Source organism: Mustela erminea, chromosome X, assembly GCF_009829155.1.
Source record: "Mustela erminea isolate mMusErm1 chromosome X, mMusErm1.Pri, whole genome shotgun sequence".
Taxonomy (NCBI): domain Eukaryota; kingdom Metazoa; phylum Chordata; class Mammalia; order Carnivora; family Mustelidae; genus Mustela; species Mustela erminea.
The window spans coordinates 36,582,316-36,602,039 of NC_045635.1; the positions used below are offsets into that span (position 1 = coordinate 36,582,316).

General features: G+C 41.2%; 1 protein-coding gene across 13 annotated transcripts in view; it reads right to left on the reverse strand.

The window, feature by feature from the left end:
* The window catches only part of CASK (calcium/calmodulin dependent serine protein kinase), a 348,007-nt gene that overhangs the window by 54,554 nt on the left and 273,729 nt on the right, over positions 1-19,724 (reverse strand). For all 13 annotated transcript variants that reach the window (XM_032331663.1, XM_032331670.1, XM_032331666.1 and 10 more), the window contains 2 exons: positions 2,558-2,635; positions 58-138 (listed from right to left, as the gene is read on the reverse strand). In XM_032331663.1, the coding sequence (XP_032187554.1) occupies positions 58-138; positions 2,558-2,635 (159 nt within the window). The remainder of the gene's footprint in view (positions 1-57; positions 139-2,557; positions 2,636-19,724) is intronic.

Consider the following 19,724-nt stretch of genomic DNA (forward strand, 5'->3'; position numbering starts at 1 on the left):
TAAAAACTTCTTTTGAAAGTGAGGTTTTAGTTCTAGAGAATTTTAATCGGTACTTACCATGAAATGAGGTTGTGTTAAAATACGCTTTAGTTCCTTTGCATCATTATTCTCAGGGTAACATGAAATTTCTTCCAATACCTAAAAAATAAGCAAGATGTAGAACAGTATAAACAGGACGCCAGCTTTAGAAAATAGAGAATTCTTTTAAATTAGAAATTATGAATAGATTTTTATTTTTTTACTGCAGGCAAAACAATTACTTTAGAAAAAATTCATCACTTTATTAAAGGTTATCAATATAGAAGAACTTATTGATGGTAATAAAAAATAAAACAAATTGCTATAATTTCTCTGACTCAATTACCCAACTATAACCCAAAAGGTTATTGAAAAATACAAAACAAAATAAGTCCACAATACATATTTACTACAGGTATAAGTCGCTTAACTAACTTAATGGGCAAATATCTCTACAAATCTTTTTCCAAACTCACTATCAAAACGAATCTGTAATAAAAGTTAAGAGCAGCTTTTTTTTACATTAACAAAACAGTCGATTCCTTTTAGAAAGATTAAAATGACACAGGCTCACATAAAGAACCATTTAAAGAAAAGAAACACTTCAGTAATTTTCCTGCAGCCTGGCAGAGTCCGTGTTCTCTGCACACATCTCACATAGCGGAAACCACGCCTCTGCCAACACTTCCTAGTGTTCACTGCCAGGGAATCCAAGGGAACAGTTAAAACCCCAAACCCAAAACCCAAAACCACTGAAAACTTCTCCTTCCACTCTGAAAGTTATCCGTTACCATCAGGATGGAGTTTATCCATTTAAAATTTGAGTATGTGACAGGAGACCAGGGAAAAGCCTCTGTTGTCCTGCCCCGCCACGCCCCCCCCCCCCCAACCTCAGGGTAAACACTCTACTGTGGTTCTAACCGTAGATGGTTGGACTCACAGAGTAGTTATACATATTGCACTCCTAAGGTTGAGCCAATCAAAGACGGCTTCAGGAGGGCTGGATGTCAGGGGCACACAAGTCATCCACCCAGAGTAATCTCTTGCATCATCTTGGAGAATCTTAATACTGGGGCAAGAAGGAGCATTTAGAGGTCATTTAGAGGACCTCTAAGGCTTAGATTTTGCAGGCATACCTAAGTGCTACTCAATCACCTCCTCAGGGAAGAAGGATAAAGACCAAACAAACACTACAAGGTTTCTTTCTGATCTAAAAGAACCCTTAACGAGTGCTGGTTATGCGGTTAATTCATATTGTGTAAGGAAGATAATAAGCAAAGTCGCCTCGGTATATTTTATGCTTTGAGAGTCTCTACCAGTGAAATGAAAGGATGAAACCATGTGTTCTCTCTGGTCCCTGCTACTCTCAAGGTCTGTACTTTTAAACAGCAAGGTGTGGTCCCCTAAGTCAGAGAGAACAGCTCCTGGTGCCCTTGATCTCATTGGGCAGGTCCAGCAGCACGGCTGGTCTTGTTTCTCAGGGAATATGTGAGGCTCTCTAGTGCAGGCATGGGTGTTTAAAATCTGGTAGGGAAGGAATTCTGTTTTTCATACTCTTTTCACTTAGTAGTCTCACTGTATAAAAACTGCTTTCAAAGGGAAATGTTAATTTGCATATGGACTTTTATAACATCAAAAAGTGAAAGAAAAAAAGTACGCGTCTAATGATGGAGGACTTGCTAATTCATTATAATTTAGTAATAACAAAGACCTACTCCTTCATTAGAATTTTATATTTGTATAAACATTGGAAAAATGATTATATAATGTCAGATAAGAAAAGATGTATTTTGATTGCAGCTACGTGAAATGTATATGCAAAAAAATAAAATTTATATGCAAATGGAAGTGACAGGAAGTGTATACACAGAAATGAAAATTACTGTGTTAGGGTGCTGGGGTTATGGATGAATTTTTACTTATCCAAACTTTTTGCAATATCATATTTCTATAATAAAAAAACCGGGGTGCCCGGCTGGCTCAGTCAGCACAGCCTGTGATTCTTGATCTCGGGCTTGTGAGTTTGAGCCCCACATTAGGTATTAAAGTAATCTTTACTTTAAAAAACATTTAAACATTTAAAAACATTTTTTAAAAAAGTTGGTAACAGGTACAGCCATGTACACTAGCTGATAATTTATAAAAATGACTTCTCTCTCAACTCAGTATACTTGTTATAGATATTTAATTAACTTCCAAACACTACTGTCTTAAAGAAGCAACTCAAATTTTCAGAGCCTATTTCCAACCATGCGCAGTAAAATAACTTACTAAAAAAAAAAGAGAAGTACAACTGATATGTTAACATGTTCAAGTTTACAGAGCAGAACCAGAACCAGAAATCGAGGCATTGTTGTCCCTGAGGCTTTTCTTTCTTTCCTGTATGTAAAATGTTCAGTGATAAACTTAGAAATACTAAATCTGACTGTATGGTCCACTGTGACTCCAACGAAACCACCTCTTTACTGTGCAGCGGAAATGTTTTCAATAAAGGTAGCAAATATGACTCCCAGATACATTTATAAAATATATCACTTACCTCTTTGGCTCTCTGTACTGCATCACTTGGAGGATTCCTGATTTGTGGTGAAGATTTTGTGTTAATTTTGTCATACAGCTAAAAGCAAAGAAGAAAATCCAGTCAACACTCCTAATTCTTTGCTACAAGTTCAGAGCTGCCTACTTATTATTTCACTAAACAAAATCTTCCTCTGACAAACTCTTGCTGATGATTTCAGGGTCTCCTTCCATTAATAATCTCTCACTCATTCAGCGTAACTTGTTGCAAGAGGAGTCTTACGTGTATTGTTTTAGAAAATCATCTTCAAATAGATGATCCAAGATTCTGGCAGTGTGGCAGTTTCCTTTCTCATTTAAAATCGATCACTACTTCAGAATTGCAATATTTTGTTGCCTCTGATAGAAGCAACATTCACTAACATGGATCTAGAGCAAAATGAAAGAACACTTTCTGGCCAAGACATGTCTGAAAGAATTTTCAACGAAATTGAAATCTTGGGAAAGGGCAAACCAACTCCTTCTAGGAAGGAATGTTCTCACAAAAGGTTTATGCTTGTTTTACTAGGGCTGTTTATTAACAGTATCAGTGCTGGCAACCTTCAGCAGGAAGTGAAGGACATGAACTTTTTCCTTTTGAATTTGCAAATTCACAGAGCATGAGAAGACACTGAGAAGAATCTAAATATATTTCAAAAATGTCACAAATCTAACTGATCCAAAATTTGACTTTCTGAAGACAATTAATTCTTTTTTTTTAAAAAAGATTTTATTTATTTATTTGACAGACAGACATCACAGTAGGCAGAGAGGCAGGCAGAGAGAGAGGGGGGAAGCAGGCTCCCCGCTGAGCAGAGAGCCCGATGTGGGACTCGATCCCAGGACCCTGAGATCATGACCTGAGCCGAAGGCAGCGGCTTAACCCACTGAGCCACCCAGGCGCCCCAAGACAATTAATTCTTTAAAGAAAAATCTCGGTAGGGTGGAAATGTAATTAAAATACTAATTTCTACCTCAAACAAAATGGCTCATTTGACAGTCTGCTTTGAAAAGTGAAAAATTAAAATGGATTTTGGCCAGTCTGCCAATGTCTATTTCCTAACTTCTCTAAAATAGGTGGGTTTTTTTTCCTGCTTGGTTTTTGTTTAGTTCTTTTTTTTTTTTTTTTTTTAAAGATTTTATTTATTCACCTCACAGACAGGGATTACAACCCGAGCTGAAGGCAGAGGTTTAACCTACTGAGCCACCCAGGCAACCCTGTTTAGTTCTTTTTTCCCTCCTCCTGTGTACCACAATGCTCGTGTACAGGTCAAATACTGACTGTATACATCCTTCAGGTTACAGTTAGATTTCTTCATAAAGATGCAAGATAAAGCCTTACAATTTGTTTGGGCCACACCATACATGAAAATGCCTTACAAATACATAAATTAATTACAAAGATGACAAATGAGAACAATGTGAAGATAGAGCAGTGACCATTTTTAAATGAGGGCATTGAGAAAGTACTACTAAATGAGAGGTTAAATGCACACTGTAAGTAGGCTAGTAAAATGCTGTTTAAAATATTATACAGTTGACCCTTGAACAGAATGGGTCTGAACTGCACAGGTCTACTTACTCTGTTTTCCCCCCTAATAAAAACAGCACAGTACTCTAAATGTATTTTCTCTTATGATATTCAGAAGATTTTATTTATTTGAGAGAGAAAAAGAGAGAGCATAGAGGGAGAGTGAGAGGGAGAAGCAGACGCCCCACTGAGCAGAGAGCCCGAAGCAGGGCCCAATCTCCGGACCCTGAGATCATGACCTGAGCCGAAGGCAGATGCTTAACCGACTGGGCCACCGAGTCGCCCACCAAGTGCTAACTCCAGAGAGTAACAGTAGTCATACCAACAACAAGAATTACTACTTTTATTGAACACTTACTAGATGTTAGTTATTAGTGAAAATTCTTAACATATATTCCCCCATTTAACCTCAGACAATACTGAATACTGTTATGCTGAATATAAATAAATTTAATTAAAAAAAAACCTATCAGGTTGATACCCTTTATTTTTCCCACTTTACAGATGAGGAAACTGAGGCACAGGGTAGTAAAGTGAGAACCGCTGTTCTAGGTTTATAGCCTCTTCACAGATGACATACAGATGCCTGGAGTTTCAACATTTTTTAGGGCCCTGCTTCCAAAAAAGTGCTCAGACCAAATTTTCCTCTGTTCCTTTGGTCTGGCCTGATTCAGTTCACGTATTTGCCCAAAGTGCAGTGGGACTAGTGGTGGAATGAGGGAGAGGTTGGGTGCTTCTCATAAAGGCAGAAGCAGTAGAAGGAATTAAAAGAAGGGGTCTTCTGTCTGAGGTGGGGGCACTGGGCTCTGCCCCTCCAGCTCCTAGGAGATCCCGGGACTGGAGCAGTTCCAGCAGTTACTGGACACAATGGATGCTAAGAACAGACGGTGAGTCTCAACTGGCTGCTCTTGAAGCAGAAGGGTGAGTAAGAACCATGGCAGGGAGGGGCAGGGAGAAACGGGGCTCACTTTGTCACCATCAGAAGTGAGTCCTTGGGCACCTGGGTGGCTCAGTGGGTTAAAGCCACTGCCTTCGGCTCAGGTCATGGTCTCAGGGTCCTGGGATCGAGTCCCGCATCAGGCTCTCTGCTCAGCAGGGAGCCTGCTTCCCTCTCTCTCTCTGCCTGCCTCTCCATCTACTTGTGATCTCTCTCTGTCAAATAAGTAAATAAAATCTTAAAAAAAAAAAAAGAAGTGAGTCCTTGTTGTCTCCTCCATCTATCCATCCATCCGCCAACTGAGCTCCTACTATGTACTAGGCCATGCAGTTCTCTTTACTGGGGTTATGAAAATGAAAAAGAGGACAGTCTTGTCCTCAAAAAACTCCCAGATTCCAAAGACACATAGAGCCAAAGCCTAGAAACCTGTGTCAGCTGGATCCTGTTGAGAACCTGAGAGTAGTATGGTTCCCAGCGCTATCAACTGGAAGAGATCTCAGCTGAGTGAGCCCCGAGTTGGAGACTATCTGGATATGCATGCATAAGATGACAACCTTCATTTCTCCTCTTCAATTTCTGGGACTGGGTTTTTGCCTTTGGGACTCAAAATATTTTAGCGATATCCACAACAAATACAAACCATTTATTTATTTATTTTTAAAAGATTTTATTTGACAGATATCACAAGTAGGCAGAGATGCAGGCAGAGAGAGATTAGGGTGGGGGAAGCAGGCTCCCAGCTGAGCAGAGAGCCCGATGTGGGGCTCGATGTGGGGCTCGATCCCAGGATCCTGGGATCATGACCTGAGGTGAAGGTAGAGGCTTAACCCACTGAGCCACCCAGGTGCCCAAATACAGACCATTTAGAAATGTGGCAAAGCAGGTAAAGAGAAAGTCCTCCATGGAGGAATGCTTTAATGCAATGTAACGTTAGTGTTTTAAAACAGTGGTCCGAGAAATATGTAGCTTTTCAAGTTCTCGTTCTTAGGGATTCAAAGTCCAAGTCTAGGTGGTTTTGTGAAGGCACGGGGGTAAGTGAGACGTGGCTGGGCTTTGAGAACAAAGGAAGGCTGCAGCATGTATAAAGACTATCTACAATGATATGATTTGGGACTTCCTCTGTACCTCTTGTACCTTCAGTTGGAGCCCAGAGCTAAGGCCTATAGGAAGGAAGTGGCACCGAGCCTGCTAGAAAGCTGCCAGGGCCAGACCGTCCTTCTAGGGCTTGCTGGAAGGCAGCCAAAACGGCCCTTCCGTACTCACCCGCACGCCCCGTTCTGCCTACAGAGGCAGAAGTCTGGCGTCTGTCGGAGTCACAGGATGAGGAGACCAAGTATTTGATCTCCCCTTCCTTCCTCCTGGGTAGGAGGGCAGAGGGAGTTGCCTTTTTCCTCATGCCAGTGAAGGGTGGTCAGTGCTCCACGAGAACCACACTCAGAAAATGGAGGTACCAGTAACGAGAGCTCGTTATCTCACTCTCTGGAGGGATGCTTGCCGAGTGGCAGTGATTTAGGAGGCCCATCTCGGTGTACCAGGGGTACTGTGACAGAGAGTCCTTGGGGTGGCTTGACAGGTGACGTTTGTGGTCCCGAGTAAAAACACATTGATGCCTGCCTCTCTCCTGGCCGGAGGCCACCTGGGGCAGCCCTTGTCAGCAGGGTGAGGCTGGCGGTAGGGCACCCCACACCTGTAGTGTTTCCCAGAGTGTGTGTGTTTCCCATGAGTCAAGGAGCTGCCTCAAAGTGTGATCCAGCTGCAGCCATCTTGATGGAGCCCTGTCCAAGAGGGCTGCCTGCACGGAGCAAAGGGATCCAGAAATAATTAGCTGTGGAGTAACGGCTGGGTGCAGGAACTGAGAGGGTGCTGCAGAGGCCAGCTCCAGAGTCCACTGATGATGCAGAACCCAGGACAAAGCCAGCATCTGACGACTGCCACATCGAGCGTATCGATAGCCAAGAGGACCCTAGCTGCCCGAGGGAAAGGATTCTGGAACATGCTGTTTAAGGGTTGCTTTCTCTTTTCCATGACCAGACTCTTAAGTTCCCTGACATTCAGTAACAGCGCCTCACATGGGGCTGAGTACACTGGAGATGCTTAATACATGTTTCTTTAAAAAATAAAGGCATATTTGAGCTGGTGCAGAGGAACTGGAAATAGATATTTCAAAAAAAATTTCAGAGTGACCTAAAAATAAACAGACTAGGAATACTTTCTTAGCTTGTTTCTTTAGGAACCAGGTATCATTTATCTTTGGTCCTTCCTGCATAGTTAAAACTTTCCCTCAAAATTAAGAAATCTATTTTGACCATATTTCTTTTGGGTGTGTTTCAAGGCTGATTTACTTCATCAAATATGGTTCAGCTCCTCCACGTTTTTAAAGGTAATTTAATTTGCTTCTTCAGCTCCTCCATTTTAAGGAGGAAGCAGAGGTCCAGTGAGGTGAAGTGTCACGCTCAAGGTTCTGTAGGCACAACAGCAGCAACCAGACCGTGAACTCCTGATGTGCCATCCTTTCTCTCACACCAGACTTCCTTGCTTTATATCAGAATTCAGGAACACACAAGTCTTCTGCCAGGGAGACAACCTTTAGCAAATATTTGGGGAGGGAACTGTAGAGAATGCTACTTACAGGTTGTAGGAAAAAAATATACTAAATAGGATTTGGAAGATATTAGCCAATCAACTGCAAACCTTGCCCTGTTAAAGAATGCTAGAATTCTATTCATTTCCTGGTGATAAATATCTCAGGCTTTGTGGCGGTAAGGATTCTGTCAGCCACTCAGCCTTGCCGTGTATGCAAAGGCGGCCATTAACAACCCATCAGTGAATGGACATGGCAGTGTTCCAATAAAACTTTATTTCCAAAAATAGGTGGCTGGCTGGATTTGGCCTGAGCACCACAGTTTGCCAACCCCTGCTCGAGAAGCTTAAGTTCATGGTGGATTGAAATGGTAAAATACATTTCTTTCTGCTATCTGCTTTCCTGCTATTTGAAGATATCAAGTGTATTTGTTTTTGAACTTTGTTTCATTTTTCTTTTCTTTTTTTTCCACAGAGAGTGAGTGTGGTGGGGTGGGGGTGGGGGAGGATGTGAAGAGGGAGATAGGGAATCTTAGGTAGCCTCCACAGTGTGGCACCTGATGCAGGGCTCGATCTCATGACTCTGAGATCATGACCTGAGCCGAACTGAGGACTTGGATGCTTAACCAACTGAGCCATCCAGGTGCCTCCTAAGTTCTTACTTCCAGTTAACATACAGTGTTATACGAGTTCCAGGTGTACCACTGCGACACAACACTTCCACATATCACCCAGAGCTCATCACAAGTGCCCGCCTCAATCCCATCCCCTATTTACCCCATTCCCCTGTCTGCCTCCCCTCTGGTAACCCTCAGTTTAAAGGTATCGAGTGTATTTGTAAAGTTGAGGAGTAGGAGATGAGGCAGAAGGAGGGAAGAATGTTAATAATTTATCCCTAGAGAGGGGCCTGGGAATCGCTGCTCAGCAGGGGGCCTGCTTCTCCCTGTCCCTCTGTCCCTCGCCCTGTTCATGCTTGCTCTCTTGCTCAATAAATAAAAATCTTTAGGAAAAAAGTTATCCCTAGAGAGAAAACAAGAATGATTCTGTTACTGTTCTCTCTTTCCAATGAAGTTAAGGTTCCCCAACTTCAGCACTTTTTATTAACACACACACACACACACACACACACCCCAGAACAAGGAAATGTGGACAGATGTAAGGGGAACAGACTGTTGGACACTGTCTCAGACACACTATTCTCTGCTCGTCTCTGGCGCTGGGTCAGATATGGCCACACACAGCTAGGTGCACATGCTTAATCTTTCTGCCTTAAGAAATAGAAGTACAGTTCTGTTAGGAGGCCACAATTCTACACTGGAGATGGGCTATTTTAAACAGAGTGGACTAAAGTTGGTGGTAATATTAAATCCAACTCTCCTGAGAGTGAACTTCCAAACATAAAGATGAAATCTGATAAGATGTCACTTTTTATTCACATCCAATACACTAAATCAAGTTTCCTCTTTTTTTTTTTTTAAACCATACTCCATCATATCTCATGCTCTTCTGGTTTCTAGCCCTCAAACAGAAGCCTTTGTTTTGCTCCCAGTTTATATGCAGCATTCAGCAAGATCAACATTTAAAATGGAATGGTTGGCAGAGAACCATAAAGTTACTCTCATGGGGTTGTATGTCCCACTAACTTTAGCACAGAGGAAACCAAATCTCAGGACCAGAATGCGTATTGGCTGAGATAAGAAGATAACTTTTGCAACAAGACTGCAGACATGGGCCAGATAGCGAATGGCTTTGTAGAGTTGTAGGAACACCACTCAAGTTCATGAGCAACCACCCTCTTACCACTTCCTTCAAAGAGACTGAACAAGCTGCCTGCTGGAAAGGAATTCAAGTTTTTAAGAGTCAAATATTTAGCTGAAAAGTATGTAATGAAGTGTGTCTGTGATCCTGGTACAACAGATGACAATGCTGTTCATGGATTTACACTGCATAACAATAATGGGAATGACATGCCCTGGAAACAGGGCATCTTATTTAAAATAGAACTTTCTGTACAGTTTCTGAGTTATCTGAAGAAGCTCAGTGATTAGAAACAAGCTTCAGTGTGTCACTTCTTTTTGGTGAACCTTGGGTCAGCTGTTGATATCCAACAGTATTTTTTTTAAGATTTTATTTATTTATTCGACAGACAGAGATCACAAGTAGGCAGAGAAAGAGGAGGAAGCAGGCTCCCTGCCAAGCAGAGAGCCCGATGTGGGACTCGATCCCAGGACCCAGAGATCGTGACCTAAGCCAAAGGCAGAGGCTTAACCCACTGAGACACCCAGGCGCCCTCCAACAATATTTTTAAAAAAATACGTTTGAAATCTGGCAAACTGTGAGGGAAAGGTGATTTACTATGAAAAGGTGATTTACTACTAAGCTGGGGGCACCACCATGTTGCCTGATTTCAAGCTATATGACAAAGCTGCGATCACCAAAACAGCATGGTACTGGCACAAAAACAGACACATAGATCAGTGGAACAGAGTAGAGAGCCCAGATATGGAGGGACCCTCAATTCTATGGTCAACTAATCTTTGACAAAGCAGGAAAAAATATCCAATGGAAACAAGATTATCTCTTCAATAAATGGTGCTGGGAAAATTGGACAGCTATATACGAAAGAATGAAACTCAACCATTCGCTTACACCATACACAAAGATAAACTCTAAATGGATGAAAGACCTCAATGTGAGACAGGAATCCATCAAAGTCCTAAAACATAGGAGAACATAGGCAGTAGCCTCTTCAACATCAGCTACAGAAACTTCTTTCAAGACACGTCTCCAAAGGCAAGGAAAACAAAAGTGAAAATGAACTCCTTGGACTTCATCAAGATAAAAAAAAAAAAAAAGCTTCTGGACAACAAAGGAAACAGTCAACAAAAAAAGATGCAACCCACAGAATGGAAGAACATATTTGCAAATGACACTACAGATAAAGGAATGCTATATAGTATCTATAAAGAACTTCTCACTCAAATGCAACACCTAAAAAACAAATAATTAAGTCAAAAAATGGGCAGAAGATATGAACAGACACTTCTCCAAAGAAGACATACAAATGACTAACAGACACATGAATAAATGTTCATCATCATTAGCCATCAGGGGAATTCAAATCAAAACCACCTTGAGATACCACCTTACACCAGTCAGAATGGCAAAAATGGACAAGGCAAGAGATAACAAATTTGGAGATACTGTGGAGAAAGGGGAACCCTCTTACACTGTCCCTGTTGGTGGGAATGCAAGGTGGTACAGCCACTTTGGAAAAGTGTGGAGGTTCCTCAGAAAGTTAAAAATAGGGCTAGCCTATGACCCAGCAATTGTACTACTGAGTATTTACCCCAAAGATAGAGATGCAGTGAAAAGGGCCACATGCACCCCAATGTTCACAGCAGCAATGTCCACAATAGCTCAACTGTGGAAAGAGCCAAGATGCCCTTCAGCAGATGAATGGATAAAGATGATGTGGTCCTTAAAAAAAAAAAAAAGAAGAAGAAGAAGATGTGGTCCATATATTCAATGGAATATTATGCAGCCATCAGAAAGGATGAATACCCAACTTTTGCATCAACATGGACGGAACTGCAGGAGATTATGCTGAGTGAAATAAGTCAAGTAGAGAAAGTCAATTATCATATGGATTCACTTATTTGTGGAACATAAGGAATAGCATGGAGGACATTAGGAGAAGGAAGGGAGAAATGAAGCGGGGGAAATCAGAGGGAGAGACGAATCACGAGAGACTGTGGACTCCGGGAAACAAACTGAAGGTTTTATAGGGGAGCGGGGAGGAGGGATGGGTGAGCCTGGTGATGGATATTAAGGAGGGCATGTACTGCATGGAGCACTGGGTGTTATACGCAAACAATGAATCTTGGAACACTACATCAAAAACTAATGATGTATTGTATGATGACTAATGTAAGATAAAAATTATAAAATGGGGTTTTCAAAAATCTAAGAAGCTACAATGAAACTTTGCAATGAACTTCTATAACTTATCCTGCTCACAAATCTAAGAATGATTATGCATTGAGATATTATGATTTACAAAAAGAAATTAAAACCACCCAGGACATTTTTCTTTTATGGGATTAAAAAAATACCTTTCCTCTCTGCACTGAAAATCGTTTTTCCTAAGAATTAATATTCCATAAAACTTCTAAAAATCATTTTAATTTTTAAAAAATAGTTGAAGGAAGCCCTCAAAGATTAGTTTCACAGATGAATCTCCATTTGTATGGAGATAATACACTCCATTCATTTGAAGAATACGCTTTCATTTCATTTGCGTGCTATCATTCACAATTTCTATTTTGTGCTGACTTTCCCTCTGCAAAGTCAGAAAACATGTAAATAGCTAAATTTCATAAATTTTATTTTTTAAAGGACTTATTTATTTATTTGATAGAGATAGACTTAGCGAGAGAGGGAACACAAGCAGGGGGGAGTGGGAGAGAGAAGCAGGCTCCCCACTGAGCTCCCCCTGATGAGGGGCTCAATCCCAAGACCCTGGGATCATGACCTGAGCCGAAGGCAGATGCTTAATGACTGAGCCACCCAGGTGCCACTGGAAGTTAGATTTACCCTGGAGAAAGGTTCAGGGGCTGCCCACCATTGCTATGGCCCAGGTTATTTTGGGTAAAGTTAGAAATACGTATCTGATTTCATGCCCAGTAAGAATGGTTCTGGGAGCCCTTGAGTTAGATGTTTCAGGAAAACGTTAGCCTATTGGTCTGGTAGTGAAATGCTAGCTTAAATCAAGCTTTAGAAAATCATGATGGGGTATATACCCTTACCTGAAGTCTTAAGAAGGGGCCCATCTGGCTTAGTCATATGCTACTGTAACTAAATCAATTATGGAAGTTTTCCTCTGATAGCAAAAAAGGAAACTGAACGATCAGTTCACCTGGGCCAATTTGAGTTCTTCAGAGGGATACAAAATACTGTGGATTTTGACAGTGAAAGTACCCCAAAGGAGGCCCTTGTTTGATTTAGGTTTTAGTTGTCTGTGTACAGAGCTGCTTTTGTTTCCTGCCCATTAGAACTTATGGAGATTTATTTTTGAAACCAAGAAATTAAGACTTGCTTGAGCTCCTAGTTCCGTCTAAAAAGACCATCCCTTCGGTGGCCTAACAATATAGGCCACTGTGGCAGATTCTGGGCAGCTGACAGCTCTTTCTGAGAAACTCAAGCAGTGGCCTCAGATGACCTAACATGACTGTTCTGTTGGCCTTTTTCAGTTGGCAATTAACTCTGAAATTAAGCCTGGTAAGAAACAAATCATAATGCCTATTCTTTTTTTTTCTTTCAAAGATTTTATTTATTTATTTGACAGAGAAAGAGAGATCACAAGTAGGCAGACAGGCAGGCAGAGAGGGGGGAAGCAGGCTCCCTGTTGAGCAGAGAGACCGATGCGGGGCTCGATCCCAGAACTCTGGGATCATGACCCGAGCTGAAGGCAGAGGCTTTAACCCACTGAGCCATCCAGGTGCCCTCATAATGCCTATTCTTGAGCAAGCAAAAGAAAGCATAAGGAAACACCACCACTTAGATGATGCAGGAGGCTTTATTCTGCTTTTACTCAAGCTTTCTGAAATATGGAACTTTTTAATACCAGATACAAGCATCTGCCTACCTATGAGAAATTTCACTAGGATATGAATTTCTTTCCCATTAAAACACTAACATTAAAGAAGTGTCCTCATTTTTTTAAAAAAATTTTTAAAATTTATTTTTAAAAGATTTATTTGAGAGCGAGAGCATGAGAAGGGGGGAGGGGCAGAGGGAGAAGCAGACTCCCCACAGAGCAGGGAGCCCTACCTGGGGCTTGATCCCAGGACTCCAGGATCATGACCTGAGCCCAAGGCAGATGCTTAACCAACTCAGCCACCCAGGCACCCTGCAAAAATGGATTTCTATTGCGGCAAGTTAAAAGAGAACAAATGAGTTTGGCAGAAGAGGTTCTAATGAGACAGTGTTAGATCGGCCAGAAAGAGGAGAAAGCAGCTATGTTCTTGGATTAGGAATGCTGCAAGCCAACCCCATCAAATATTCTTCAAGTGAGCATGTCACATTCCTTTCTGGGGGAAAAATCCTCCCTTCCTTGAGAACAGCATGAAGAAGAATCAGGCCTTGTGCACTGTGATGGCTTTTTGAACATTCCTCTGCCTTCTGATAAAGTTGACTGTGGTGCCATAAAAAGAGAGGGGCACTCAGTGGCCAACACTGGGACCAGGGACAAGCTGATTCATTACTCTTGGTATTTCAGAGTACATTCCAGTCCCTGTTTTAAGAAGTAATTCGTCTGAACAAATAAGGGAACCAGAGAGACTCCTATGGTTAATCATAGTTTCAGTGAAAATCACACATTCCTTTCAGAAAGATGTAGAACACAGGAGTTAACATGGTGCCCCACGGAGAACAACTGCCCAGGGGATGGAATGAAGGCTGGATTCCCTACTACTGGACAGGCTTAGTCTTCAGAATTTGGGCTTCTCTGTTATACAGTGGTCTATCAAAAAGCATTCATATTGGGTGAATGGATAAACCAAATGTGGTGTATACCTACGAGGGAACAGTTTTGAGCCTTGAAAAGGAAGGAGAGAGTGACACATGCTACAGCCTGAATGAACACTGAGGATACTAGATGAGGTGAAATAAGCCAGGCAGTCATCGAAGAACAAATGAGGTAGGATTCCACTTACATGAGGTATCTACGCTAGTCAGAGTCCCTGAGGCTGAAAGTAGAGTGATGGTCAGCAGGGGCTGGGGAAGAGAAGGAACTGGTGGGTTGCTGTTTCATAGGTACAGGGGTTTCAGTTGCGGAAGCTGGAAGGAGTTCTGGAGATGGACGGTGGCGATGGTTGCGCCAACAGTGTGAACATACTTAATGTCACCGAATTGTACGCTGAAAATGGTTACCATGGTATGTTTATGTCAGGTATATTTTACCACAGTAAAAAGGCAAAAATATTGGTATTAGGTCATATCTGTTAAAAAGCTGAGAACTTTGGGAAATGACAAATGTATTTGCATGTAAAAGAAATGAATAGCTGAAACACGTTGCTCTGAGAAGGTAATCCCCTTATTGAAAAAATAGATAAAATTAGGTAATTCATAGTGTTTTAATTTTTTAAAAAGACATTATTTATTTATTTATTTATTTATTTATTTATTTATTTATCAGTCATAGAGAGCGCACAAGCAGGCAGAGTGGCAGGCAGAGGCAGAGGGAGAAGCAGACTTCCCGCTGAGTAAGGAGCCCGATGTGGGACCAGATCCGAAGGCAGCGGCTTAATCAACTGAGCCACCCAGGCGTCCCTCATAGTGTTTTTAAATTAGAAAAAAGTCAATTTGGGCTTCTTTCATGAGGCACAATAATGCACTGGTTAATAAAAACAGTTCTTGGGACAGAAAAGCAAATTTAGCATTCTCAAGTCAGTAAGCGGTAAGTTCTTAGCCCTAGCATGAACTGCTGAGAAGAGGAAGTCAGTGTGCTGACTCTGTGAAATCTGCTAGGATGACCCCTTCATGGTGGGCTTTGGGCACTGCTGAGGGCAGGCAGTCTGGTTTTGCTGGACTGGTGTCAGGACACAGGGACAACTCCCGGAGACTGGATAAAGCTGTTTATAGTCAGAGTGATGGTTCATTTATTGTGACCTTCTTTACTGTCTTTCAGCCATTTGTAGTTTTCAGTGTGTGAGTCCTAAACTTCTTTCGTTCAAGTCACCAAATATTTTATTCTTTTCAGTGGTATTGTATTCCTTTAATTTTACATTCACATGATTTACTACTTATAAAACTACTGATTTTGTAGTTACATTCACATGATTTACTACTATGTAGAAATACAGTTAATTTTTGTATATTGATCTTTTATCCTGCAGTCTTGCTGAACTTGCCTATTAGTTCTAATAGATTTTTTTGGTAGATTCCTTAGGCTTTTCTACATACAAGAATGTATCTCTGGGGCGCCTGGGTGGCCCAGTGGGTTAAAGCCTCTGCTTTCGGCTCGGGTCATGATCCCAGGGTCCTGGGATTGAGCCCCACATCGGACTCTCTGCTCAGCAGGAAGCCTGCATTCCTTCCTCTCTCTCTGCCTGCCTCTCTGCCTACTTGTGATCTCTGTCTGTCAAATAAATTAAAAAAAAAAAAAGAACATATCTCTGTGAGAAAATGGTTTTACTTCTTCTTTTCTTATCTGCATAACCTTGAATTTCTTTTTCTGGCTTTACTGCACTGGCCAGAACCTCCAACACAATGTTGAATAGAAATGGTAAGAGTAGACAATACTTGCTTTTTTTCTGGTTGTATCCGTTTACTACTGCTGCTTAATGAATGAACATATACTTAGTAGCCTTTCTTTTTCTGGCTAGGTTTGTTGATATCTTCATTAAGAATGAAGAAAAACTACTTTGAAAATATTCAGGATATATGCTATTTCTAGTTCTCTTTACCCTAGGAATTTTGTGTCATGTGGTAATTTTCTACTGACACTAATACTTGGGCATTAGTTACAGTTATATACTAGTTTATCTATATTATAGAAACAGATATGGAAGTTTTTGCCCACCAGTTAGAAAGAGTGGAAAGGGAGATCCTTATACCCACAGTGAGCAGCAATGCATTTCAGTCTCCAGCCCCAGGAGGCAAGTAGGACAAAGGTCATACCACTGGCCCACTACCCAGCTGGTTTTTCATATCTGCTGAAGCTCATGCTCAAGGCTAGCAGGGACCCTGAGAAGGTCCCAGTAGTTCAGCAGGTCCACAGGCCTTAATAGTCTAGACAGTTAAGTCTAACTCGACTGGAATACGAATTCATGGGAAACTTAGCTTTGGCATTTCCTGACTGGTAATCTATTTAAACATCCAAACTTAACAGTGTATCAACTTACTTCTTAAACCCCAAATTGCTGGAAAAATCAAATCATTGCAGAAGTTCCAGTTTTTCCCACTTTAGGAAACCTTTGAGTTCTAAAAATAAGCTGTTCCCAAATAGGACTACTAATTTAATATCATCTCAAAAAAGCAAAAGAGTAAATCAAGAGTTGTAGTTTTCCAGTGCTGGATTTAAAAAAACCTCTCTAACGCTCCCTAAACATTAAAAAGCTGCAATAAAGATGTTGGTAATACAAAATATGGAGGATTCCAGACGCTGATTTATTTCTAATGCAGTACTTTAAAATATCAATTAATCTATAATAAAAATCTACATATAAATCAATATAAAGTGTTAAGTCGCTACTGCAGTGAACGTCTGCTCTGTTAATCTAATCACAAATTAAAGATAATTTTAGGATGTCCAACAAAAATAATTTAATTAGGTGGGGCTTCACATTTACTTTGGAAACAGCAGTCTGTAACGAATGCTAACAGCTGTTCAGAGGTATGACAGATGGTGGGTGAATGTTTAAAACTAGTTGTCAAAGTTTGGCAGAGAGAGAGAGAGAGAGAAATGTGTCATTTAACAATGTTTCATAACATTGTTAACTTACAAAGTAAACATTTATTCTGCAACAGGAAAATTTCCATGAGATATTGAGAAGATCGAGGATCACCACCAAATAACATTCGCAAAATACTTTTTAACTGAAAAATCCTTTATTTTTCAGTCTAAAAATGCACCTGTCATCTGACAACCCAATGTATCACACACAAGTTGCAACCCAAAACGAACTCAGACTACCATTAAAAGACCCAAGTACACCTTAACACCAATTCCCAACAAAGTTCACTTAATGAGTGACCAGGTAAGGTTAAATTTGTGTAAGTTACACTCACACCTGAAGAATCAATTCAGGGCAAAGTCAGTTTTCCACATAGTAGTGAGCTGAATACTCTCCCCTCAAAATTCATGTCTGCCTGGAGCCTCAGAAGGTGACCTTATTTGGAAATCGGGTCTTTGAAGATGCAATTAAGATGTGGTCATACTGGGGGGCGCCTGGGTGGCTCAGTGGGTTAAGACCCTGCCTTTGGCTCAGGTGATAATCTCAGGGTTCCGGGATCGAGCCCCGCATCAGGCTCTCTGCTCAGCAGGGTGCCTGCTTCCCCCCCTCTCTCTGCCTGCCTCTCTGCCTACTTGTGATCTCTCTCTCTGTGTCAAATAAATAAAAATCTTAAAAAAAAAAAAAGATGTGGTCATACTGGATTAGGGCAGGCCCTAAATTCAATGACTGGTGTGTCTTTATAAGAAGGCTGCATGAAGACACAGAGTTACACCCATCCAGAGAGAAACGCCACGGGAAGTTGGGGGCTGAGACTGGATGGACGCATCTATAAGCTGAGGAACCCCCAGGTATCACAGGCAACAAGAAGCTGGAAGAGGGAAGGAAGGAAGCTTCCTTGCAGCCTTTGGAGGGAGCACAGCTCTGCTGACACCTTGATTTAGGATTTCCGGCCTCCCAAACTGTGAGAGAATAGATCCTGTTATGTAAAGCCACCCAGTTTGTGACCCTTTGTTGTGGCAGCCTCAGCAAACTCATACACAGGCCAAACTACCTTTTCCAAGTAAAACTGATCTGTATATTTTATGCACAGACCGTCTCTGCACAGGGCTTATAATTTGTGAAAGCAGACATATGGACCAAGCTGGGCCAAACACAGTTCTTCATTAAGCCTCTTTATCTCTCTCCCCAAAATGAGGAGCGGCATATATATGCCAGGTAGAACTGGCTGGGGAGCAAACATTTAGAAATTTCTGGATTGGTTTCCTTTTTTTCCTAATCTCTCACTACAGATTAAACCAGGTGTGTTTTACTAGAATTCAGATCAGAAAGCATTTTCCCTCTCAGTACAACCACAATATTTCTCCTTGTGTTTTAATGTAAATTCTCTCAACACAACAGATGTTTTGTTTCCTTCAAATTTTAATAATATTTCTTCACATTTTCAAGCTTATTATTTTGAAGGCATGATTAGTAAAAATAAAGTACTAGATGATCTGTAGTCTCTTGTAGGAACTTAATCCTGTTTCTTTTTGACAGCTTAAAACTGAGGACATCAAACTTAGTTGTTTAGAGTGTTGCTGAAAGAACAGGAATTATTTAAATGTAATAAAGACATTTCACAAAATGGCTCCATGGGATTAAGTGACAATCAATCCATGGTCCACAAAACTATGCTACTAAGTGTCACTACTTGGAATCCTTCAAAAAGGAACCAGTGTTGGGGAGGCTGGGTGGCTCAGTTGTTAAGCATCTGCCTTCCACTCAGGTCATGGTCCTAGGGTCCTGGGATCGAGCCCCGCATTGGGCTCCCTGCTAAGTGGGAAGCCAGTTTCTCCCTCTCCCACTCCCCCTGCTATGTTTCCTCTCGCTGTCTCTCTCTGTCAAATAAATAAATAAATAAAATCTTTAAAAACAAAACCCCAAAAACCCCAAAAGGAACCAGTGTTGATTCTGTAAAACAAAATGATTCCAATCCAAGCATGGGCTATGGAACATTAGAAAGAAGAGAAATGAATGGTCAAAGTTTGAAAAGCTTTTTCTCAAGAGTTGGTCATAGTACGCGCCTTCTTAGTTAAGCACTTCAAGTATGAAAAAATTGTTTTAATCATTACATTTCTCTATATGGCAGCTACTTGAATACCTCACTGATTGTACTAGTGAAATGTAGTCTGTTAGTTCTGAGACAAGAGCTTAATGAACTATATTCATGGGCTCTAGATCATGAGAGCACATTCCAATGATGGCTTACATCATTCACGATGATAGCTTTTCGTTGAAGGATGGGTCAGTTTGGATCTTCAGAACCCAGCACTGCCCAGGGATGGCCTTACGGTCAAGTCATTTCAGGGGGTGGGGGTTCACATGTAGCATTTGTCTGCAAAATTCTGCAGACATGGCATCTTTTTCTTGGGTACAGCGCCTTCTCAGTCCACGCACTCCTTTCCCAATTGAGATGCACTGAGAGGGCAGATCCTGACACTGTAGACACATTCTTAAGTTTATAATTCGAAATCCAAATGAACTTTAAGCATGTTTTTCCTAACACCTAGGAGTCTCTTCTGAAGTTGTGACAATGTCGACCCGAGAACACTGCAGTTAGTCAAAGCACATGTTTTCAGTGAGGTCTGAAGGGCTTAGCACTGGG